The sequence below is a fragment of the Leucopleurus acutus genome (assembly GCF_964270905.1).
Source record: "Leucopleurus acutus genome assembly, chromosome: 11".
Classification (NCBI taxonomy): domain Eukaryota; kingdom Metazoa; phylum Chordata; class Mammalia; order Artiodactyla; family Delphinidae; genus Leucopleurus; species Leucopleurus acutus.
In genome coordinates this window covers 39660998-39686278 of record NC_139152.1, presented here as the reverse complement: position 1 = coordinate 39686278, position 25281 = coordinate 39660998, and the positions used below count along the sequence as shown (strand labels likewise).

The following is a 25281-nucleotide window of genomic DNA, read 5'->3' as shown; positions in this document are numbered from 1 at the left end:
ACCAAAGAAGACAGAAGATGGCAAATAAGCATATAAAATGATGCTCAACATCATATATCATTAGGAACCACAAATTAAAACAGAGACACCACTACAATCTATTAGAATGAGAAAAAAAAACTGACAATACCAAATACTGACAAGAATGTGGAGCAACAAAGAACTCTCATTCTTTGTTGGTGCAAATGCAAAATGGTACAGTCACTTTAAAAGATAGTTTTGCAGTTTCTTACAAAGCTAAATATAGTATTACCATATGATCCAGCAATCACACTCCTAAATATTTACACAAATGAGTTGAAAACTATATCCATACAAAAACCTGCACATGAGTGTTTACAGCAGCTTTCATAAGTGCCAGAAACTGGAAGCAACCAAAATGCCCCTCAAAAGGTGAATGGATAATCAAACTGTCGTACATCCATACAGTGGAATATTGCAATTAAAAAAAAAGATGACCCGTCAAGCCAAGAAAAGACATGGAGGAAGCTTAAATACAAACTTAGTGAAATAAGCCAGTCTGAAAAGGCTACGTATGTATGATTCCAACTATATGACATTCTGGAAAAAGTGAAACTATAAAGACAGTGAAAAGATCAATGGTTGCCAAGGGCTCGGAGTAGAGATGGAGCAATAGATAGGCAGAACACAAGGGATTTTTAGGGCAGTGAAACGATTCTGTGTGATGCTCTAATGGAGGATACATGACATTATGTATCTGTCAAAAGTTACAGAACTGTACAACACAAAGAGTAAACCCTAGTGTAAACTATGGACTTTAATCAATTATATGTATCAATATTGGTTCAACAATTGTAACAAATATACCACACCACTGCAAGATGTTAATAATAGGGGAAACTGAGGAGAAAATAGAGAGGATATATGGAAACTCTCTGTGCAATCTGCTCAATTTTCTGTAAGCCTAAAACTTCTCTAACAAATAAAGTCTATTAATTTCAAAAATATATCCTGTTCAATGAAATATCAAATAAAATTGTGATATTAAAAAAATGGGCAAGGGTTTGAAAAGACATTTATCTAAAGAAAATATACAAATAACCAATAAGTACATAAAAGGCACTTTCTTTTTTTGAAGATTATTATTAATTCAATTTCTTTAATACATATAGGCATATTCAAATCATCTGTTTCTCCTTGTGTGAATTTTGGCAGATTGTGTCTTTCAAGGGATTGGTCCTTTCCATCTAGGTTATCAAATTTGTAGGCATAGAGTTGTTCATAGTATTCCTGTATTATACTTTTAATTTCCATGGGATCTGTAGTGATGTCCCCGCTTTAATTTTGGGTATTAGTAATCTGTGTCCTCTTTCTTTTCTTCTTAGTTACCCTAGCTAGGGATTTATTAACGTTATTGATCTTTTCAAAGAACCAGCTTTTGGTTTCATTAATTTTCTCTGTTGATTTCTTGTTTTCAATTTTATTGACTTCTGCTCTAATTCTTTTGGTTTTTTTTTTTTTTCCTGCTTACTTTGGATTTAATTTACTCTTCACCTATAGTTTCCCAAGATGGAAACATAGGGAACTATAAGAGATTTAGATCATCTTCTTTTCTGATATATATATCCAAGGCTATAAATTTCCCTCTAAGCACTGCTTTCTCTGTATCCAACAAATTTTAATAAGTTGTGTTTTTCATTTAGTTCAAAATATATTTAAATTCCCTTGAGATTTTTTCTTTGACTCATGCCTTACTTAGAAGTATGTTGTTTAATCTCCAAGTATTGGGGGATTTTCCAGTTATCTTTCTGTTATTGATTTCTAGTTTAATTCCACTGTGGTCTGAAACCAGCCATTGTATAATTTCTGTTCTTTTAAATTAGTTAAGATGTTTTTTATAGCCCAGAATGTGGTCTAGCTTGGTAAATATGTTATCATGTATGTATGAATGTATGAATATGTATGGGTGAATCATGTGACCCTGAGAAAAATTTATATTTGGCTGTTGTTGGATGAATTGTTTTTTATGCTTTTTTCCTGGTAATTGATTTCTAATCTCATAGCATTGTGGTCGGAAAAGATGCTTGATACGATTCCAATTTTCTTAAATTTACCAAGGCTTGATTTGTGACCCAAGATGTGATCTACCCTGGAGAACGTTCCGTGTACACTTGAGAAGAAACTGTAATCTGCTGTTCTTGGATGGAATGTCCTATAAATATCAGTTAAATCTATCTGGTCTATTTTGTCATTTAAAGCTTGTGTTTCCTTATTAATTTTCTGTCTGGATGATCTGTCCATTGGTTAAAGTCTCCCACTATTATTGTGTTACTGTCAATTTCCTCTTTTAAAGCTGTTAGCATTTGCCTTATGTATTGATGTGCTCCTATGTTGGTGCATATATATTTATAATTGTTATATCTCCTTCTTGGATTGATCCCTTGATCATTATGTAGTGGCCTTCCTTGTCTCTTGTAACATTCTTTATTTTAAAGTCTATTTTATCTGATATAATTATTGTTACTCCAGATTTCTTTTGATTTCCATTTGCATTTTCTATCCCCTCACTTTCAGTCTGTATGGGTCCCTAGGTCTTCAGTGGGTCTCTTGTAGACAGCATATATATAGGTCTTGTTTTTGTATCCATTCAGTAAGCCTGTGTCTTTTGGTTGGAGCATTTAATCCATTCACATTTAAGGTAATTATCGATATGTATGTTCCTATTACCATTTTCTTAATTGTTTTGGGTTTGTTTTTGTAGGTCCTTTTCTTCTCTTATGTTTACCACTTAGAGAAGTTCCTTTAGCATTTGTCGTAGAGATGGTTTGGTGGTGCTGAATTCTGTTAGCTTTTGGTTGCCTGTAACGTTTTTGATTTCTCCGTCGAATCTGAATGAGACCCTTGCCGGGTAGAGTAATCTTGGTTGTAGGTTCTCCCCTTTCATCACTTTAAATATATCGTGCCACTGCCTTCTAGCTTGTAGCGTTTCTGCTGAGAAATCAGCTGTTAACCTTATGGGAGTTCCCTTGTATATTATTTTTCCCTTGTTGCTTTTAATAATTTTTGTCTTTAATTTTTGTCAATTTGATTACTATCTGTCTCGGAGTGTTTCTCCTTGGGTTTATCCTGCCTGGGACTCTCTGCGTTTCCTGGACTTGGGTGGCTATTTCCTTTCCCATGTTAGGGAAGTTTTCGACTATAAGCTCTTCAAATATTTTCTCGGGTCCTTTCTCTCTCTCTTCTCCTTCTGGGACCCCTAAAATGTGAATGTTGGTGTGTTTAATGTTGTCCCAGAGGTCTCTTTGGCTGTTTTCTTTCTTTTTTTCTTTATTCTGTTCCATGGCAGTGAATTCCACCATTCTGCCTTCCAGGTCACTTATCCGTTCTTCTGCCTCAGTTATTCTGCTATTGATTCCTTCTAGTGTATTTTTCATTTCAGTTATTGTATTGTTCATCTCTGTTTGTTTGTTCTTTAATTCTTCTAGGTGTTTGTTCTTTAATTCTTCTAGGTCCTTGTTAAACATTTATTGCCTCTTCTCGATCTTTGCCTCCATTCTTTTTCCGAGGTCCTGGATCATCTTCCCTGTCATTATTCTGAATTCTTTTTCTGGAAGGTTGCCTATCTCCACTACATTTAGTTGTTTTTCTGGGGTTTTATCTTGTTCCTTCATCTGGTACATAGTCCTCTGCCTTTTCATTTTATCTGTCTTTCTGTGAATGTGGTTTTTGTTCCATAGGCTGCAGGATTGTAGTTCTTGCTTCTGCTGTCTGCCCTCTGGTGGATGAGGCTATCTCAGAGGCTTGTGCAAGCTTCCTGATGGGAGGGACTGGTGGTGTGTTGTTCTGGTGGGCAAAGCTCAGTAAAACTTTAATCTGCTTGTCTGCTAATGGGTGGGGCTGAGTTCCCTCCCTGTTGGTTGTTTGGCCTGAGGCAACCCAGCACTGGAGGCTATAGGCTTTTTTGGTGGGGCTATCCAGGAGGGCTCATGCCAAGGAATATTTCCAAGAAATTCTGCTGCCAGTGTCCCTGTCCCCACGGTGAGCCACAGCCACCCCCCATCTCTGCAGGAGACCCCCTCAACCCTACCAGGTAGGTCTAGTTCAGTCTCCTGCGGGGGTCACTGCTCCTTCCCCCTGGGTCCTGGTGCACACACTACTTTGTGTGTGCCCTCCAAGAATGGAGTCTCTGTTTCCCCCAGTCCTGTTGAAGTCCTGCAATCAAATACCTCTAGACTTCAAAGTCTGATTCTTTGGGAATTCCTCTTCCCGTTGCCAGACCCCCAGGTTGGGAAGCCTGATGTGGTGCTCAGAACATTTACTCCAGTGGTGGACTTCTGTGGTATAATTGTTGTCCAGTGTGTGAGTCATTCACCCAGCGGTTATGGGATTTGATTTTATTGTGACTGTGCTCCTCCTACCATCTCATTGTGGCTTCTCCTTTGTCTTTGGATGTGGGGTATCTTTTTTGGTGAGTCCCAGTGTCTTCCTATCGACTGTTCAGCAGTTAGTTGTGATTCTGGTGTCTCATAAGAGGGTGTGAGTGCATGTCCTCTATTCCGCCATCTTGGACCAATCTTTGGATGAATTGTTGATGTCAGTAATATTCAGTTCATTGATGGCATTGAGTTTAACTATGTCTGTACTTATTTTCTGTATGCTACGTCTGTCCACTCCTGAAAGATGCTGAAGTCTCCATTTCTGATAGTCAATTCATCTATTTCTCCTTTTAGTTCTATCAGTTTTTGCCTCATGTAGTTTGATGCTGTGTGTTAGGCACATAGACATTAAGAATTATTATATCTTCTTGGAGAATTGAGCCCTTTATCATTATGTAATGCCCTTTTTCAACCCTGGTAACTCTCTGAAGTCTGCTCTGTCTAAAATTAAAATTATCCTGCTTTCTTTGATTAGTGTTAGCATGGGATATTTTTCTCCATCCATTTACTTTTTATCTATAGATATCTTTATATTTAAAGTGGTTTTTTTGGTAGATAACACATAGATGGGTCATGTTTTCAGATCAACTCTGACAATCTGTCTTTTAATTGGTACATTTAGACCACTGACATTCAAAATGAGTATTGGATTAATATCTACCATATTCATTACCATTTTCTATTTGTTGTCCTGTTCTTTGTTCCTGTTTTTGTCTTCCACTCTTTTTCTGCCTTTTGTGGTTTTACCTCAGTATTTTATGTGACTATTTTCTCTCCTTTCTTAGCATATCAGTAATACCTTATCACTTCTTTTAGTGGTTGCCCTGGAGTTTGCAATATACATTTGCAACTAATTCAAGTTTCAAATAATACTATTTCTGAAGATTTCCATCTCTCTGCTTACATTGCTTGTCTGTTTTTGCATGCTATCTATTTTATCCATTAGAACCCTTAGCACGTTAATCATAGGTGTTCAAAATTTCTGGTCTGATAATTCCAACATCACTGCCACGTTTGGTTATGATGTTTGCTCTGTCTCTTCAAATTGTGTTTTTTTTCATTTTTATATGCCTTATAACTTTTTCTTGGCAGCCAGACATGACATACTAGATAAAAGAAAATGGACTTGAGGATATGGGGAGGGGGAAGGGTGAGCTGTGACAGGGTGAGAGAGAGTCATGGACATGTACACACTAACAAACGTAAGGTAGATAGCTAGTGGGAAGCAGCCGCATGGCACAGGGATATCAGCTCAGTGCTTTGTGACTGCCTGGAGGGGTGGGATAGGGAGGGTGGGAGGGAGGGAGACACAAGAGGGAAGAGATATGGGAACATATGTATATGTATTACTGAGTCACTTTGCTATAAAGCAGAAACTAACACACCATTGTAAAGCAATTATACTCCAATAAAGATGTAAAAAAAAAAAAAAAAGAAAGTGCTGTAAATAGGCCTTAATGATGTGGTCTTAAATATGGAGGGAGGGAAAGCATTCTACAGTCCTACAGTTAGATTTCAGTCTTTTACAGTGCCTATGCCTCTGGACTATGAATTTTACAAGTGTTTCTTGCATTTTTTTCCTCCCCACCCCCCTTAGGTGGGATAGGACAGCAAGAGTGGGCTGGAGTTGGGTATATCCCTTCCTCAGGTCAGTTAGATTCTGATAACTTACCCCAGTAAGTTAGGCTCTGGTTAACTAGTTTCTCCTGAAGGCAGACCTTGTTAAGAAGAATAAAGTACTCTTGTAACAGGCAGGAACAAATCTGACTCCATACTGGATCTATTTCTTTTACTTTAACCTTTGTAGTCTATTCCTTTTGCTACAAGTCAGTCACTAACGGGATGCTGCTTATAAGCTTAAATTATACATATGGTCCATCTCTGAGAACCCTGCCTCCCATATAATGAACGTTAAGCTAATATAATTTGTTTACCTTACAGGAAACCTTCTGACCAGGTTCACCTGTGAATGGCTGCAGGGAGGAAGAAATGAACACATGTAGGAACCAGGACTTTACCCCCCTTTTAGTATAAAAGAAGCCTGAATTCTAACTCAGGGAAGATGGTTTTTGGGGACACTAATCTACCATCTTCTCAGTCTGCTGGCTTTCCAAATAAAGCTGCTATTCCTTGCCCCAACAACTCATCTCTCAATTTACTGGCTTGTCATGAGTAAGGCAGTACAAGCTTGGACTTGGTAGCACTCTGGTTTAGTTCAAAATGGTTCCTCTTCTCCTCTCCCTGCTGGAAGCCCAAGGAGATTTTTCTCTGATATTTACTGTGGGAATCTGGTCAAACTCCTGGAAGTAAATCTCACAATATTGTGAGGTCCCCCTTTGATTGGATCCCCCTATAGTTTTTTACTCCTAGAATTGTGTGCACTGAGCCTCCAGCAATTTATCAGTTACAGTTCAGGCTTTCCTACCCCTTCACTGGTTCCCGAGGTTTCCACTCCTGGGTCTCTGCTCCAGTAAGCTGTGATAAACTGTATTCACCTGTTTGTCTCTCCAATTTTGGGGTCAACAGTTTGCCCTTTGTCTTCCCCTCTCTTACAGATTCAAGAAGAGTTGTTGGTTTTTCAGTCTTTTTACTATTACTTGCTGTTAGCATGGAGTATGACTTCCAAGCGCCTTACATGGGGAAACTGGAAGACAGAAGCCCAAGTTATACATATTAAATGGGTGAATTTTATGATATGTGAATTACATCTCAATAAATATGTTAAAATTTGAAAAAGGAGAGGCTGGAAAAGCTCCCCATACATTCTGGGGTTTTTAACTCCAAAAATTAATCTAAAGGCTGAAATTTAAAAATCAATCCACCCCTTCCCCTTTCTACCCACTACAGACTCCTATATCTTCATTGAAAGTGTTCTTAATGAATTACTACATTAATGAGTCTACCTTAATTAGGTAAAGACAAGGAAATGTCACTCACTCATAGCCTTATCCCAAGATACTTGATCCTTTAGATCCCTTTTTCTGTCCAGGGATCAATCATCCCTAGGAGTTCCTAGAAAACTATATGAGCACAATTCAAAGAAATATCATCTTAAAAGGCACCTAGGAAACTTTCAGGTCAGTTGGAGGTTGGAATCACAGAAAGTACTTAGGCCTTGCCTATGGTCATCCTGGTGTAATACCCAAATTTGAAGATGTTACTCTCTGAGAGCTAAATTAGTAAAAAACCAACCCAAAATAGAGAGTAGCTAATGGAAGAAATACATCATAGTAAGAAATGGCTGTAAATGTCTTCTTGATAAGAATTTTGAGAAACCCCTATTCATTATTAATTTATTCATACATTCAACAAATAGTTATTGAGGACTCATTATGTGCCAGCCACTGTGTCAGGTACTGAGGTATAATAAGCTCTCAAGAAGCTTATCTAGAGGGGCTATCAAAGGTTCATAGGAAGCTTATATTTCATTGGACCTGGGATATAATTGAAGAAGTCAATAATCCAATTAACAATTATAATATATCAAATTCTTATGCCATAAATATATTAGTTGAGGGAAAATGGAGTAAGAAAAAAAATGGGACCTGGATAGTAAGAATTTGGCAGTGTTTATTTAGTACTGTTTGAGAGAAGAACACCAATGGATATACATATTCCAGTATTAGAGAGATGGATGATATGATAAAACCATGACAGCTCCTTATATGGATTTTCCTTCATTTTAATCTTAAACTCCAAGACCATACATTTCACTTTTTCATAATTTTCTGTTTATCAAAAAACTTAAATTTCAAATATAGTTTCCCAGGACCCTTAACAACTTGGAAGGGGCATTTTAGTGAGCTATGGTTGACTTATGAATCAAAATTTGGATGTATAATTTGATGGTGGAATGATGACAGAAGGGAATGTTTGAGATCTGGGAAGTTCTAAAAACTATGGTATATACAATCCTCGGGCCTCTAATAGGGGAGTCTGAGAAGCATCCCTCAGGGCATGGTGCTGGTATGTGACGCCTACAGGTAAACATAGTATGGTGACTAAGGAAGAAGAGGTTGAGAAAGGGGTCTAAACATTGTCATACAAGCTAGGGTGCCTAAGGAAATTGTCAGGAGTAAAGCACACAGCTTAGCAGAGTTAAGGACCAGGAGTCACAAAAACAAAGCAGCAAGTTAGGCAAACAAGAGATGGTACCCAAAAAAAATCTTGAGGCGACCAGACTAAGCCAGTAGCTGAATTTGCCCTATTACAAGATTATTTTCATTACTGGTATGGTTTAATGGGGCTGAAAAACGACAGACACCCTGGACCCCTCTTCCAGAGGAGAAAGCTAAAGTGTCCTGGGTTTGCACTGGAAAAAAACCTGGGGTCCTCAAATAGGCTTCTCAAGAGGGGCTTATGCCCATTCTAATGACTCAATGATAGGAATTAGCTAGGGTTCTGCTGGAAATCTAGAACTTTGTCCAAAATATAATCAGCTTTCTTCAGTTGTTGAGGTTGGTAGCTAGAATTCAGGCTTTAGGGGACTTGGCAGAGAGTGAGGGGAAAAAAGACTTGAACCCATAAGAAGAAAGTCAGTTGGACCCAGAAGGCCATGTGGTTAAAGTCTACTATTTCTTCTACCTTGTACTATCTGTTGGTGGTCTTCTTGTTTTCAGCACATTGGGTAAAGCTAATGTGCACAAAGGAGAGCCACCTTATACGACAGCTCAGCTTATACGTCATACACTGGTACCAAGCAATGAAAGACATATTGTTTACATAGATCCTCATAGTACAGGAAGACATTTAGGTCCTCTTAGACTCCCCAGAGTTTTCTAGGTATTAGACAGCTATTTGGGATATTGGCATGAAGTCCAGGCTAATAATAGGGGCAAAAATAATAATTATCATGAAATATGGCATTCTGGGGGAGAGAAGTACAAGAAGATGTTTAAAGAGAATTCTGCAGCAGCTAGATAGGAAGAGCACTTGAGTAAACCAGCTGAGGTATCCTAAAGTACTTGGTTCATATGCTCTGCCCATTAACCCTGTTAAGTAATGGTAGTTAAATAAACATATAGAGAGCTTTGGAGAGGACCCTCTAAACTAGGATAAAATTAGACATTACTGCCAGGAAGTTGAGTAGTTCATGAAGACAGAAGATCTCTTTCACAATGATTACTAAAGGCTGGTATAGATGAGGGGCAATAAAGAGGATGTTGTATGCTATACTCACGAGTCCATTCACTACCACTAGGATGGTATGAGAAGGTAAAGATTATGTTGATAATGCTAGTGATGGTGTACCAGGACCATCATTTAGGAATGAGAAGTAGGTATGTCAGTCATCCAGGTGTAACTGTAACCCAGGAGAAGAGGAAATAGCATACTATAGGTTTCTTGTGTTCAGTCAACAAATATTGAGCACATGTTAGGCACTGTTCTAGACACAAGGGGATCCAGGATTGGGAAAAAAAAACCCTGTCTATCCTTATGGAGCTTAAATAATAGTGAGGAAAGCAGATAATGAACAAGTTAGTCAATTAGTGATAAATGCTTTGAAGAAAAATAAAGCAGGGCAAAGAAGCAGAGCAACAAGTGTGCTATCTGCAGTAGGGTGTTCTGGAAAAACCTTGCTGAAATGACATTCTAGGAAGAAGTCTGAACAAACAGTAGAGAAAACCATGCTACCAGTTGGAGGGAGAGCTTTCAGATGGGGAGAATAGCAAATGCAAAGGTTCTGAGGCAGGAAGAAGTTAGGAGTATCATACCCGAGGATCACCAAGATTTCCTTTGGACCAGAATCAGAATTGTAAATGGGTTACTATGACTTGGTGGGTTCATATTGTGAAACATATGTAGCAATTAGGTATGGGTCTCTCTCTGGGTTGAAACAAATATCTATCTGGTTCTCTCACTTCTACACAACCCCTGGATCTCATCTAGTCCTTACCTGAATAATATGCTATTGTGTGTTTGCCTCCACTAGAATGTAAGCTCCCTGAGGACAGACCCTGGGCACAAGCATGAAACCACTGTCTGCGCTGGAGAGTCATCTTTAGCTCTAGTTGGCATAGGATGACCCCTGGAGACCCTACAGCCTCTACTAGCAACAAATATTAAAGTTTCTGACACAGTGCACTGGCTTAAGACAAAGCTTCTTGATTCCAGTCCAGCAGATTCAGCATCACCTGGATCCTTGTCAGAAATGAAAATTCTTGGGCCCTACCTGGAACCTACTGAATCACAAACTCTGGGGCTGAGGCAGAGCAATGTGGTTTAACAAGCCCTCCAAGTGATTCAGATGCACAATGAAGTTTGAGAACCATTGTTCTAAGTTGTGGCGGTCTAGGAACACCAGTCACTTGAAGAATAAATCTGCATGTCTCAAAGGCCTGGGTGGTTCCTATGGAGTCATTTCTGCCAATGAGGATCAACTTCTTGAGAAAGCTAGCTCAAGAAAGAGGTTACAGGTAACAAGATGACCCCTACCGCAGGCTGAAGCACCACATTCAAGTCTTGATAAGGGCAGAGGTAAACAAAGTCTTTAGCCGAGGTGTGAAGACTCAAGCTTGGACCAGATACACTTTTTCTTTTCTTAAAGAAGAAAGTTTGGGGGGATATCAGAGAAGAGAAGACAAATAATCATTATATAAGACAATATTGGGAGTGAGTCTTCTACTTCAGATCTTCTGCTTTATCTCATCGAGCATAATGTGAAAGGACTAGCTGTTTAGCAAGTCCAAGGAATATATCTTCAGGCTCTTATACACATTTCCCTGGGTTAACTGAGAGGCAGTTTAACAGGGGGCTCAGAGTAGGGTGGTCCAAGAGGATAAATAAGATCATTTCTATTAACCAATGGAAGATGAAAAAAAGGGTTCCACAGGTCTACTGGTATCCTTGCATACTTGACTGGAAGAAAAGCATCTTTAAGGTTATTTTCCCACTCAATGATCTTTCCAATTTAGTTGACACTATAAAAGCCCTGAAAATTCTAGCTTCATGAGGTTGAAGCTATGGGAGGTTGGGATCGGGAGCTCAATGTTGAATGGTGACTAGGTTGAGATGAAGGCAATCTTGTTAGAGGCAGAGCTCCCACTGATTTTCCTTTAGCAAGAATACAGGTTCTTACAGCTTAGAAGTGGTAAGACCCAGAAGGCATAGCATGATTTGGCTCTTCTACTATCTTTATAGTTGGCTCCCCAGCTACTCCTCCCCTCACTCAAGTTGTAGTGGCCTCTCTACTCCTCCAATGAGCCAAACTCCTTCTCATCTCAGAGCCTACTGTCCCTTTTTCCAGAAAGCTCCTCTTCCCCCTTTGCCTGGCTAATGCATACTCATCTCTCAGGTCTTCCCAAGAAAGGGTCTTTCTGACTTCTCAGGCCAGGTTAGGTGCTCTGTTTTACACTCTGATTACATGGTATTATTTTCCTTCATTGTACTTGCATCATTCTAATTATCTAGCCACATGTGTGATCATGTGATTACTGTCTTCCTCCCACAAGACCATAAACCTCATGAGGGCAGGCAATGTATTTTCCTTACTTTTTTCCCAGTGCCAAGTACAGTGCCTGACATAATATGTGCTAAACAACTTTTCTTGGAAGGAACAAAAAGGAGGGAGAGAAGGAGGGAGGGAGAGAAGGAGGGAGGTAGAGAGGAAGGAAGAAAAGGAAGGGAAGAGGAGGGAATGAAGGAGGGGAAGTAGGCAGGGAGAAAGGTGGAAGAGGAGGAATGGAGGCCCCAGTGGGGCAAATTGGGAAGATATTTGATTCTCAGTCTCTAATGGGAGAGTTGGAAGGGTTAAATGTAGCTCTTACCTGAGGCCTCAGTGCTTAAAGGCAGAAGTTGAACATCAAAATTTTGTCCATGGGATAATGCTGAGTTCAAACCACAGAAGCAGTTCCAAATGGGTCATCAGAGCAAAGGGGGTCTGAGGTGAGTATTAAGTATAGAGCAAAATGAGAATGGGAAAAGCAGGGAAGAAGAGGGCAAATAAGAAATAATCTATACAAATTCGGGAAACTGTAGGACAAGTCCACCAGCTGGGCTTATTTCTTTACCTAGCAGCTTTTTATGCATGGGCAAAGCAATGTCTGATTAAAGGGACACAGACCACACACAGTTGCCATATATAGATATGTATTCTTCCAACAGCTTAATAAATTGGAATTCTTGTATACAAACCATTTTCTTGTGAGTCTGGTTAACCCTGGGTACACTAAGGGGACTGAATTAAGTCAGAGTGTATGCCATTTCAAAGCTTAGGACTGGATCCTGGATCATGGTGCCCTGCTAACATGCTGGAGCTCAGTGAAACTCTACCTAAGCAGTCAGCTCCCTTTCCTACATCTCCAAGGCATCCTCTTTTTAAATTCAACATTTTTGAACCAAAGTTATCAAGCTCTTAACTTATTATCTCCCTTCTTGATCGTCAGCTCCTGGGGGAGAGGGAAAGCATCTAGTTCATTTTCTCATCTCCTACTGAGTCTAGTACAATGACTTCAAATAGTAAGTGCTCAAATATTATTGAATAAATATTGCTATATACTTCATAGGTGCTGGGAGTAATTACTCCAATGAATTTGTTAACTTCTTGAGGAAAACCTTTTTAGACCTGAATTCCTTCTGGAAATATAAGGAGTTGGACTAAAGAAACTCTAAGGCATTTCCAAATTGTAAACTACTGGGACAATGACAAGGTTATGTTACAACCTCTCTTATCATTTCTAGCATATTATTGGGTACGTAGTGGGAACTCAATAAATGTTTGCACTGAACTGACTCCAATACAGATATATTTAAGTTGAGAAGAAACACATAAATGTGTTTCTGAAGTTTCATATAAATTGCCTAAGAGTTGGACACTACTTAAAGAGAAATTTGTTATTAAGTGGATTCTGAAGGTGAATATTTTTTAATGATATTTGGAATCACTTTGTGATATAATAACTCCTTAATTTATTTTTTTAAGTTTCACATTTTTATATATCAAGGTTCCTAATAATAGGTTAAACCAGATTAGCAGCTTACAGTTATGAGGGAGCCAAATGACTTACTATTGACTAAATCAAGCTATTCTTCATAGAGGGAACTGTCCCTCTTTCTGTAATTTTACAGATTTCTCTCTCTCTCTCTCTCTCTCTCTGTCTCACACACACACACACACACACACACCCCAACTTTCTCCCCTGTGTCTTAACTCATATTTTGAATTCAGTAAGTCTATCCTAATTTATAATGCTACTCATAAATTTTTCACTTTCCAATACTCCTTTCCACATTCCTCCCCCTTGTTTAACCACGTGCCTCACCATTTTAAAAAATAGGTATGCCTTCCACGGAGTCTGGATCATCCATAGTATCTAGACTCTTCAAGGCGTCTGTCTTGGATGGTGGCTTTTGTATGAGCATGCTGCAAGTTGAAGCTTCCTCAGCTGAGAAGCAACATTTCTAGGTCACCCTCAAGGTGGGATTCAGGGAGGGGAGTGCTCTTTATTCTCTTTCACTTTCTCTAAGGCGCTCAGTTAGCTTTCCAGGGCATTTTTCACATAAATCCAGTGACAAATTAGAGAAGTGATGACTCTTATCAACAACTATCTTACCTCCAAAAGGTTCTACTATTTTGACATAAATGAGGTAAAAGCAGAACACATAACTAGAAACTTTAAGACTGGGGTGGAAGAGAAAGCCATTTTTCTTTGGGACTCTATTTATCTTATAGGTTTTGGAGTGTCAATTCCAATGGCAACAAGGACTCCCACAGATGAACCTGGAAAGGTTGAAATAATTCACAAAGGACAGAGAAATCAACTACCAGCTCATGTGCTATAAATCTTGTTCTCCCTCAACTCCCAATTCCTCCTTACCTGCCTGGGGCCTATCCCCACACATCAGGCCAAAATCTCACCTGATACTTGTACAAGGAAAAGACAAGACTCAGTCATAAACATTTTATCATAGTGGGGATGGAAAAACAAGGTCAGTTGACTGCTAAAGCCTGCCTCTACACTAGTAAGTCTCATATCCTGTACTGTGATTCCCTGCAAGAGAACCCATTCTGTCACTTGAGTATGATCAGGAGACACTGGTACCTGTTCTCTGAGGAGTCCTGACTAACTGGCGAGACTGAATCACACACATGAAAAATTTCAGATGCAACTCCTCTTTATGCACGGTTGTCTCCTAGAAATAGAGACAGAGTTTAATGCAAATCAACTGATCTGTGGAATGAATAAGATGGATAAAAGTGACATGGACCAGGTATGTTCAATACTAACAGGCCTTAGGACCTGACAGTATAAAATGTCAGCATATGAAGTGATACATATAATCTACTTTTATACATTTGACAGGGCAAGATATCCTGAACTCAGCACGCATCTTCTCCAGCAGCTGGGAGTAGCTAAATGGCTGGGGGCCTCCAGCTCAGCCAAGTCTGACCTCAGACTGTGGCTGTCATCTGGGTCTAGAGTGCTTACTCAGAAGCATTTCTCCAAGACTTCTAGACAGGGCTTGGGTCCTGAGGCCCGCCAAGCTGAGGGACTTGGTAACAAGTCTAAATGAACACATTTCTTCTCATTATTTTCTCTTAAAAATAAAGATTAAAGGTTAATCAATTCGGTCCCAGGAACAACAACATGGCCATTTAGTTCTTCAGAGGGCAGAAATCTGGGTTTGACCCCAGATAGCTTTCCTCACACCTCCTGGAGGAGTGTTTCAAACTCCTCCAGAGTTCTGGAAATTTCTACACGTTTCTAGAGTCCAACCTAAGCCAATCCCAAGCTGCTCCCCACCCCCTTTTCCCCAATGGCCAATCAAGCATGATGTAGTGCAAAGAGTATAGGGTTGCAAGTTAAGAAACTTGTTTACTAGGCCCAGATCTGCCATGTAGTTTATAACTTTGGGAAAAGACTTCACATCTCTGAAACTCAGACTGAATGATCGCCAATAACCTCTACAAGCACTAACGTTTTGTGATTCTCAATAAAACATGAATCTAGCCTGAGTTAGATTTACCTCTCAGGTCAACATCTGTCAAGGTGGCCACAGGTTCTCGCAGATCGAGGGCCACAGCAAGAAGCTGCCATGGAAACCAGAGCGTAAGCAAAAATCGCCAGAGCGGAACCAGAAGGCAGCAGGTAAGGGGGCCGAGGGAACAGAGAAAAGCGAAGGACGAAGGGCACACTAACAGTATTCTAACAACGAGAACGAGAAAAAGCCAAAACTGAAAGAGGAACTTATAACCACAGCCTTAGATGATCCCTTGGCTTCTCAGGCCTCGCCACACTGCGCAGGCGTTGCGCGGGTCCTCGACTCTGCTCTTTGACCTCTCACCCCACCCCCTTCCTCCGCCGCCACCGAACAGCTCTTCCGGTGTTGTGGAGGCGGTTCCGGTTCGCGGCGGTTCCCGGGTTTTGCTTTCCGCGCCCGGCCGGAAACCCCTTCGCATAGCAGCCGGTTCCGGTTCGGTGAGTGGCGGCGGGAAGCTGGGGGAGGGGTGAGGATGGAGGGAGCTTGGGCCGGGAGGCAGTGCGGGCCCGGGCCCGGCAGCCTGGGCTGGGCTGGACGGAAGCGGGGACGGCTGTGGGGACGGCGCTTTTTCCTCTGCCCCGCCCCCTGGGACCACCTCCCCTCACCCCTGCTGTCTGCCGGCCGCGATCTGGCCGGTGGCCGTTAGTTAGGTTTCCCGAGGCCGTTCCTTGAGGCCTCTTTCTCCGGGGTCGAGGAGAGGCCGTCTCCCTAAGGTCACGGCCGGCCCCATCTCAGCACCCAGCCCTACGTGTGAGGAAAAGGCCGGTTGGGATTTCGGGGCTTTCCCGCCAGAGCAGGTTTTCTCTCAGGGGAAAGCTGTTTTCACCGGGAAGCTCCGCTTTTCTGTTATACCTGCTTCACCTCCCGCCTTCCTTGAGACCTGAAAGATATTTCTCGACTACTTCTGCGTGTCACGTAAACATTTCTCCAACTCTTTTTACTCTGTGGTGTCTCCCCGAGATGTCATACCGCTAGTGCCACCACCAGAGAGAAACGTCCGGACCCTCCTGCCCAGGTTATGAAAATCCCCTTAACCGCCACCGTTTGCTTACCTGGCTCATCGCCTTCTGGTAATTCGCTTCAACCGTCTCTTTCTTGGGGTCCCCTAACGTGATCTCTCTGGATATATGCCCAGTTTCTCTTGAGCTTGGTGATTTCTGTTTATCGGTGCCTCTGCAGTATTTCCACTATCTTGTTGGCAATAACTTGCTCCTTTATCACTTTCACGTCAGCCTTGTTAAGTCATTTCACCTCACGTTTGGTTCACTTATATTTGGGGTGGTGGTGATTCTTATGAAATTTATATAAAGCCTTTTATAGGCCACTAACTATTTGATTTAGGGTCCCTCTTCCAATTGGATGTTTTTGGATGGAGTAGATCGCATCATCTCCTAAATCTTTACTCTCTATAAAGATAATTTGTGTTAAGGACTCGTGTTGAAAGATAGATTACACTGAATTTGAAATTACAGTTACCGTGAAACCTTAAGCATCTCTTTAAGCATGATCCCTTAACCTTCCAATTTAGAGTTTCCCTTTTTTCCCTCTAGTCCCATTTTGGAAGCCTCATTTGTTTTTATCTTGAGAAGCCGCATTCACTCTTAACCTAATTCCAATTAACTATCCCAACTGCAAAGATGGTCTTCGTATCACCCATCTGATGGCAAATCTAGAGGGAGCAAATGGATTAAAAGACAGGTTTTTCTGCCTCAAGCTAAGGTGACGTAACTCTTGACTGCTGCTTCGGAAGTCTTTCCTTTTCTTTAGCTGACTCCTACACCTCCTACCAATTGCACCAGCTTTATTTTATGGCTGTAATATCTGTTGATGAATCTGGTTTCCTCCCGTGGACAGTAAGATTCTCAGCAGCAGGGACCAGTTCTTATTCATCTTTGTATCACCAGTCCCCTGTATGTTATTGGTGCACAGTAAATGTTTGTGTATGAAAGAAAGTGAATCTTTGGTGTTTAAAGTATTAGAGTCTAATTGGAGAGATTCCTTGTAAAAATATGAAAAACAACAACAAAAGTACATAATGATATGGTACAAACTGTCTCATAAACATAATTTCCCAGAGTTCGTAGTAGGATAATTCATATGATCATTTCCACACCCTTCTCATATCATAAATTGTTCTTACTACATCTTGGTCCTGCATAAAGCTAATTGTACAATGCCTCTCCTCAATATATACGTTCAAAAAACTTCATCATAGCTCTAAACATTCACTTTTATTATCACCTCTTTGCATGAATGTAAACTTATAAATGTTTTACCATACTCATTACATTCTGTTATTGCCAGGACTTTGCCATCTTTTTTTTTCTTTCAGATTTCCTATTATCTCGTGTTCAGCTACTTACCTGACTTCATCTGAATACCTGTAACTACTTATGTTCTTTTAATAAATTAAATGAACAAAGTGAAGTAGAAAATGTGTTACTAGAATGCTCTTCTTAGAGGGAAAAAATTCTTATGCTTGAAAGAATTTGGTGGTATCAGAGGTTCCGGGTCCAACATTTCATGTTGAATCTTGGGGTAAAATATTCCTCTCCCATTGTATTTGCAAAGTGGCAAAAAGGAAGTAGCACACTGAAGAAGCTGGATGTATTTGTATTAAAATGTAAATGTGGGGCTTTAATTCTTAAAGTTATAAAAAAAGTGTGGATTCCCCAGAATTAGCTAGGGATTACCTTTATCTTGCCAATGTGTATGAATCCTTGAATAAGGATATGCTAAAGGATGTGATTTTGTATTGTTTATTGAAAGAACATTTGCTTGGAAGTGAGGATGCCTGGATTTTTGTCTTCCCTTTGCCCCATCTTTGTGATTTCAGGCAAGTCACTTAACCACTCTGGACATAATCTCTAACATTCTTTGATTTGCTTGCTTCCCTCTTCACATCTATCTCAGCAATGCAAAGGAAGTTAACATGGGATTGTTCTAATGGGCACCAGGCTTTTAAATTGGCATTCTGCTTAACACAACAAAAAAGACTAGTGATGACTCCTGGCCCATGGGCCCCCAGAGCTGGGGGCGGCTGGGGGACAGGGAGAGAAGAGAGGCAAAGTGTCCTAGGGAACCTTTGGAAGTGCTGAAATGATTGGACAGTAGAAAATGAGCAAATATTTTAAAACTAAACCTGAAAAAAATGTCCCCTCACCCCTCCCCACCCAAGCCAAACAGGTGTGTTATGAAACTTTAAATAAATATTAAAAGGGTAGGTTTGTTAAAAAAAAAAAAAAAAAAAAGACTAGACTAGCGATGACAGTTACGGGATGACCTGAAAGAGTGAAATGTGAAAAAGCCACTGCTAGTTTATTGGTTGATAGGATTTTTTTTTTCCCTTAATGGGGGACCCAGGGAATTTGGCTTTATTAAAAAAGAAAGAAGCGGAAAGAATAATGTGTAGAACTACCAGATAGAAACCTTTTAGTAAGTTGAGCATTTGGAAATATATTTGAAGCCTAAATCTAGGGCTTAAATTCTTTGGGAAACCTCCCTGGCAAGACTAGGTAATCAGATGATTACTCTGCTTAGTCTGTACCTATGCCAGGAAAAGCTCGAGCAGCCTTCCTTTATGTGTGCACTTCGTTATTGGGGCCGTAAAGAATTCCTGTTATCATCATGCAGTTTCCTTAGACTGAAGCCCTGATAGTGCTATGTATTTGGTGAAGTGCTCAATCTTTTTAAAACTATGTGATAAGATTATGACTATATATATGTACCATCTCTAGTCTCCTCCTATTGTAAATCTGCCAAGAAGCCTGTGTCCAAGGGTACATTTATTAACCTAGTTCCATCAGTTAGGCTTTTAACTTCTTTTTCTGGGCAAATTAGATATATCGAGGAAAAAAATAATTTCATGTAGGCAAAGGGACTTTGGTTTGCAACTGTTTGAGTAATGATGGGGGAAAAAGTACTTAGTACAACTGCAAAGTGTTCCTTGATAACTTTTTGTTTGGCTGCTAAGACGTATGGAAGAGAAGTCCTAACAGGACTACCACAAGATCTGTCACTTGTTTATAAAATGATTTAGTGGGACTTCCCTAGTGGTCCAGTGGTTAAGACTTTGCCTTCCAATGCAGGGGGAACCCTGGTCAGGGAGCTAAGATCTCATGTGCCTCGAGGCCAAAAAACCAAAACATAAAACAGAAGCAATATTGTAACAAATTCAATAAAGACTTTAAAAATGGTCCAAATAAAATAAAATAAAATGGTTTCGCATGAGGTAATAGAAAGATTAATGGATTGGGAAGAATGTTTAGGCTGTAATTTCAGTGCAGTCACTAACTTTATGATCATATGCAAATTAATCTGCAAAGGGTTGGCTTTCCTAACCTGGTTTGTGCTGTAATCTGTGATTCTGTGGGTAGTCCATAATTGCTCTTTAGTATTACACAGGTTGCAGAAATGTTTGGAACTACCTCAGGCTAGTTTTAGTTCCCATTCTCTTCCCATCAACTTGCCTTACCATGTTCTATTTTTCTCCACTAAGAATACAAGTGTCACTTCTGAGTGGCTTCCTGTTGTGTAATGACATGAAAGAGATGTTTCAGAATGTAACATTTCTATTTTCTGTCTTCTTTTATAGGACTTTGTATCTTTGCTGAAGTCAGTGATGTGAAAATACCTGACATGGGTAAGACTGACTATGAAGTAGTGTTTAATCCTTTTAGTTACTCTGATTAGATAAGCTGGAGTGAAAGAATATTTGCATCTTTGTGCTTAATAATATTTTCAATATTTGTGTCTTTGTGCTTAATAATAATTTTAAAGGAGATCTCATCCTAATTATGTAATACAGTATACCAAACAATTTTCTTTTGGTTGGGATATTGTTTATAGCAACATTTTAAAGCATTTTCTCATTCATTGTGTTGAAAAAGCTAAATACACAGTAGCAAGCATTTCTGTGTGCAAGGACTTGCTTTTTAAGTACTTAAAATACCTAATAGAGTAAGTCCCCTACACACAAACCTTCAAGTTGTGAACTTTCTTTTCAAAGATGCGAACATGCGTTTGCATGTCCAGTCACGTAAGTTAGTTCACGTGTCTGGTGTACATCGTCACGTGTGTGCATCCTCTACAAGTCCTTGAGCTTTTGTGTACTTTACTGTACAGTACTGTGTAGAGTACAGTAGTACGGTGTCTTTATTTCAAGCCCAGGATGTCTTGAAGCAAGCGTAAAGCAGCAGTAATGTAGGTGGTACTGCTAAGAAGCACCAGCCGTTTTACTGCACTGTACTACTGTACTTTTCAAGGTACTGTAAGATTAAAAATGTTTCTTTATTTTTTGTGTTTGTTTTTTATGTATTATTTGTGTGAAAAGTATTATAAACCTATTATAGTACAGTACTATATAGCCAATTGTGTTAGTTGGGTACCTAGGCTAACTTTGTTGGACTTACAAACAAATTGGACTTAACGGACGTGTCCTCGGAACGGTACTCGTTTGTATGTAGGGGACTTACTTTAGTACCTGGTAGGTACTATTATTATCTCCATTTTGTTGACAGAGAAACTGAGACACAGAGGTTAAGAAACTTGCCTAGGATCACACAGCTATAACTGGTAGAGCCAGGATTTAAACTCAGGGACTGGTTCCAGGGTCCTTGTTCTTTAGTACTGTTATACTGCCCTCTATGTGATAAATAATTTGATTAAGGTAAAATTTAAATTTCATTTAGCTAGTGGCATTGAGAATTAATTGTGATTGGAACATTTTCTGCTATTCATAGTACTTTATGTCTATAACAGGGAACAGTATAAGGTCAAGACTAATAGTCAATTTAGGAATAGGTTGAAAAATCTATATAGTTCGATCTTATAATATCCCATAGGCTCCTCTTAAGTCCACATTAGTCTTCCCTCTACTGTTTTTTCCTTTTGTTTAGTCTACCTTCTTTCTCCTGGTCGTTTGTTTCCCTTTTCTCTCATTGCTGATAGCAGTATAAATCCCTGAGTTCCCTTACTCTCACTTGTTCCTATTCTAACTCTTATGGTAACAAAGGTCTCAAAAATGGTAATAAAGTACAGTTCTGCCACAGTATACAGTAACTGAGCTGATATCTATTAAGAGCTATATGAATAAATTCGCTTTTTGCATAAAAAATTTTCAAGTGGATTAAATTTTAAAGCACCTTGTTGAGTTGAAACAGAGGAAATAAACCAGGGTTAAGAGTATTTGCTTTGAATGGTGAAATTTTTTTTTTTCTACAGTTAAAATAAAAAAAATTTTCTTTTGGGAAAATTTCATTATTTTTAAAACTTTGAATTAAGCTCTTTTTATTCTTGTACAAGTTTTGAACTATTTAGTAGATGATCTCGATTCCAAATTAACCAATTTCTGCACATGGGCCTGTTTTTTTGACAGTGACATTTTGAGATTTCTTGCCAAGAGTTATGAAGGAGCGGTTTTATTTGACTGTAGAGGTGTTTGGGGGAAATCATTTTTATTAGGTGAAAAGATTGGTTCATAGGAAAGTAGGTATTGAAGAATTATGTGACTTGAACTAATCCGGACTCTTTCCCCAGATGATACTGCTGATAGGATGAGGATGGATGCTGGAGAAGTAACTTTAGTGAACCACAACTCCGTATTCAAAACCCATCTCCTGTCACAAACAGGTTTTCCAGAGGACCAGCTTTCACTTTCTGACCATCAGGTTAGTAATAATTTTCTTTCCTTAATTAATTATTTTGGCTTAAGTTTTCATCTGATAGAGTTTAAATGCCACACTCAAAAGCACAAGAATATATGTAAACTTTTTACAATCAGTAATGCTAGTATTTGGAATTCTGTTTGATACGTTAAAGTTAAATAAGAGCCAGGCTATGTACAAATCCTTGGAGAATGATACCTTTTAGAAACTCTTTATTATTCCTCTGAATATTACAATTAACTAATACACAGATCAGTGTTCTTTTAAACTGGTGTCTTAAAATTGCTGAGCATTAAATGGGGGGAAACTATGAAAATATACAGTAGCTCTGAAATTTCTCTGTTCTATAAAGCTTAGTTTCTCAAGGGACCAGCAGCAGCAGCATCACCTGAGACCTTATTAGAAGAGCAGAATCTCAGGCTTTACCCCGTACCTGCTGAATCAGAATCTGCAGTTTAAAAAATCTCCAAGGTTTGAGGACTGTTAATAAAGTAGTCTTTCTCAGTAGGAAGCCATTACTAATTAGGATGAGACCATTCTTTGCTGTGTGCAGAATGTTTAGCATCCTTGGGCACTAAATACCTGTAGCATCTGCCCCCAGTAATCATTTTGATAACTGAATATATATCTACACATTTCCAGATTTGTACTGGGGTGCAGCAGCACCTCTGATTAAGAACTGTCCTGTAAAGTTATCAAGAGAATCAAAACCAGGTTGATTTTTCAGCTGCTTTGATATGTGATACACCTGGCTTTGAGAACAGGATATATTAAATACATATTACCTTCTAATGAGCATTCTTTGAATTAAGTTGTATAACAGATATTTTGCCCATTTTTCCCCTTGAAGCCTTAATCATTTCATCATGTTTTCCTTTCTTACTAGTATGTAGCTTAATTTATTTATAATATATATAATTATAATTAATTATATTGCATTCTGAAATATGTCATAATCTTGTTTAATTATATATTTTTCCTAGTGTAAGTTTTTGTTTTATTGTAAAAAATATGGTTTAAGAAAAAACTTTTGTTTTGTTTAGATTTTACCTTCCAGGCAAGGAAATTTGGACCGATCGTATACTTGTTCTACAAGAAGTGCAGCTTATCCAAATTATTATTCAGGTATGACACATTACTTGGAGTCAAGGCATTTCTACCTTTCAGACTTCTTCCTAGCAAGTTGTTTGTGTTTACTGTCTCTAAAAGTGAAAACATTGTCAAAAGCAAATGGTATTTTCTCCACTAAAACATCATTTTAATGAACTCTCTGTGTATGGTTGCTATAATACTTCACTGATCTAGTCTCAACCAGATATTTTTTAAAGGGAGATTTTTTTTTTAGAATCCATTCTCCTACTTGTCTATTATGCCCTTGTTAAAAGCAATACAGCTTTGTTTTTGGCTTTTGGTTTTTTTTTTTTAGATATGTGTATGTGGTGTAAAGGTTACTTATACTGATTTGAAGCACAGAGCTAGCCTATTTGTATTCTGCTTGAAATCATAAATACTGAAAATTTATTTCTACCCAAGCTTGTCCCTCCATTAGGGCAGGAAATGTTAACTACATGTTTCTGTCTAGCACCTGCCACAGCCATGCTTGCATATTCAAGGGCTTGCCTTTTCAACTTGTGATCCATGACAGAAGTCAGCATTCTCTAGGCTTTTCCTAGCCCCTGGCCTGCCTGACTTTTCATCTGCCCCCTTTCTAAGGTTTGGATTTCCAATGATCTGGCTCTGTCTTGGGGAAACTTGAGAGTTTTTTATTGGTTAGTCTCCTGGCAGTATGACCCAGGAAGATTATAGTGGTCTTCCAAAGTCTTTTCACTCCTCATGCTTTAATCTCCTCACCTGACCCAAGTATGGGAATATTAGCCATACCATTGAACCTGTTTCAATGGGATTTTTATAAGGATAAGTTGAGATAATAAATATGAAATGCAAATAATAATTATTGTTGTTATTTGGCTTCCTCAGGATTCTTTGTCAGCAAGATGAGATCTCCTCCCCTAAAAAGACGTTAGTATGATGCTCTTTTAGATTTATATTATATTTAAATATCATTTAGGTGGGTGGTACTTTACCCTGGGCACTGGATTTCCTCTTCTGGGGTGGGAAATGGTGTCCACATAGTATGTGCATAATTGTATAGAAAAATCAGTTAATTTTTTCAGAAAGTTAACTCTGCCATCATTATTGTTGAAAAGGCCTTTCTGATGAGCAGAGAGCCTGAAATATGGCTTGATAGCTTATTAGTATTGATCATAGGGGAAGGACAGTTGAGTGGAAAATATTTTCATTTGAACTCAGGCTGTGTTTGCTTGTAATTTTGTATGCTGATTTACCATTGGACAGAATATTTGGTTTTTGTTTAAAGTAATTGCTTAATAGTAAACAATCATATATAGAAAATTATAATCAAGGTCTCCTGGCTAACTCAACTCTTACTTAACCCTGTGGTCTTCTCTGTTTTTTTATCTGAGTATATATCTATGTACACATTGTATGATTCGAAATATGATTTTTTTTTTGCCCAATATATATTTTTTAAATTTTCTATCTGCTTACCTGTTATTCTTCTTATTTACCTTTTTCTGTTGATTTCTCATAATCCATGGAATTTATATGCACATTCACAGTCCTTTATGTGCAATTCCAAAATCCAAAAAGCTCTGAAAACCAAAGAATATTTTCATAATTTATTTGGCATCAAAACCTGACCTGAGCTCAATTCATTACTTGGCAAAAGCTACACGAACTGACATTTAACTGACATTTAAATGTTTTGTCTTTTATTTATCTCTGTAAATATGAATATTTACACATTTTACTGTAGACATATCAGTATGTTTGATAACAGGGTGCTGCTTCAGGTTATACTTAGAAGTGCTACATAGTATATACCAGGTTATCTTTGTAAAATCACCAAAATTTTTAATGTAGAAACACAACTGGATCCAGGGGCCTGTGATTTAGGATAATGGGCCTGCGTCTTCATTTCCTTCATTTTGTCTATGGTTTAGGTCCCATTCACCCTCTCCATTTTCAGCTATTATAAATAACATGACTTAAAATAATTTGTTTTAGCTTTTTTCTTTTAAATTTCAGTGGACCCTTGATACTCACAAAGGATATTTCTGAGATCATCTCAGGTCCCTATATTTTTGACTGTGGTGGTATTTAACCAGAGTGCTGGCTTTCTACTCAGTTACATGATTCTTGAGGGTTATATTTTTTCT

General features: G+C 38.9%; 2 protein-coding genes across 5 annotated transcripts in view; one reads left to right on the top strand and one right to left on the bottom strand.

Moving 5' to 3' along the window:
• The window catches only part of PFKM (phosphofructokinase, muscle), a 39200-nt gene extending 26912 nt beyond the window's left edge, over window positions 1–12288 (bottom strand). The window contains exons 1-2 of one of the 2 annotated variants that reach the window (XM_082851124.1): window positions 12164–12288; window positions 6893–7041 (exon numbers count right to left, since the gene is read on the bottom strand). In XM_082851124.1, coding sequence (XP_082707250.1) covers window positions 6893–7007 — 115 coding nt within the window. In that variant the 5' untranslated portion in view covers window positions 7008–7041; window positions 12164–12288. Of the gene's footprint in view, window positions 1–6822; window positions 7042–12163 lie in introns of those variants that run through there. The other variant, XM_082851125.1, reaches the window with a different exon arrangement.
• A 3142-nt stretch (window positions 12289–15430) lies between these two features.
• Window positions 15431–25281, top strand: part of SENP1 (SUMO specific peptidase 1) — a 58073-nt gene continuing 48222 nt past the window's right edge. Inside the window, exons 1-5 of one of the 3 annotated variants that reach the window (XM_082851129.1) lie at window positions 15431–15484; window positions 19972–20019; window positions 21915–22045; window positions 23086–23167; window positions 24020–24061. In XM_082851129.1, the coding sequence (XP_082707255.1) occupies window positions 20016–20019; window positions 21915–22045; window positions 23086–23167; window positions 24020–24061 (259 nt within the window). In that variant the 5' untranslated portion in view covers window positions 15431–15484; window positions 19972–20015. Of the gene's footprint in view, window positions 15485–16191; window positions 16448–19971; window positions 20020–21914; window positions 22046–23085; window positions 23168–24019; window positions 24062–25281 lie in introns of those variants that run through there. The other 2 variants (XM_082851127.1, XM_082851128.1) reach the window with 2 other exon arrangements.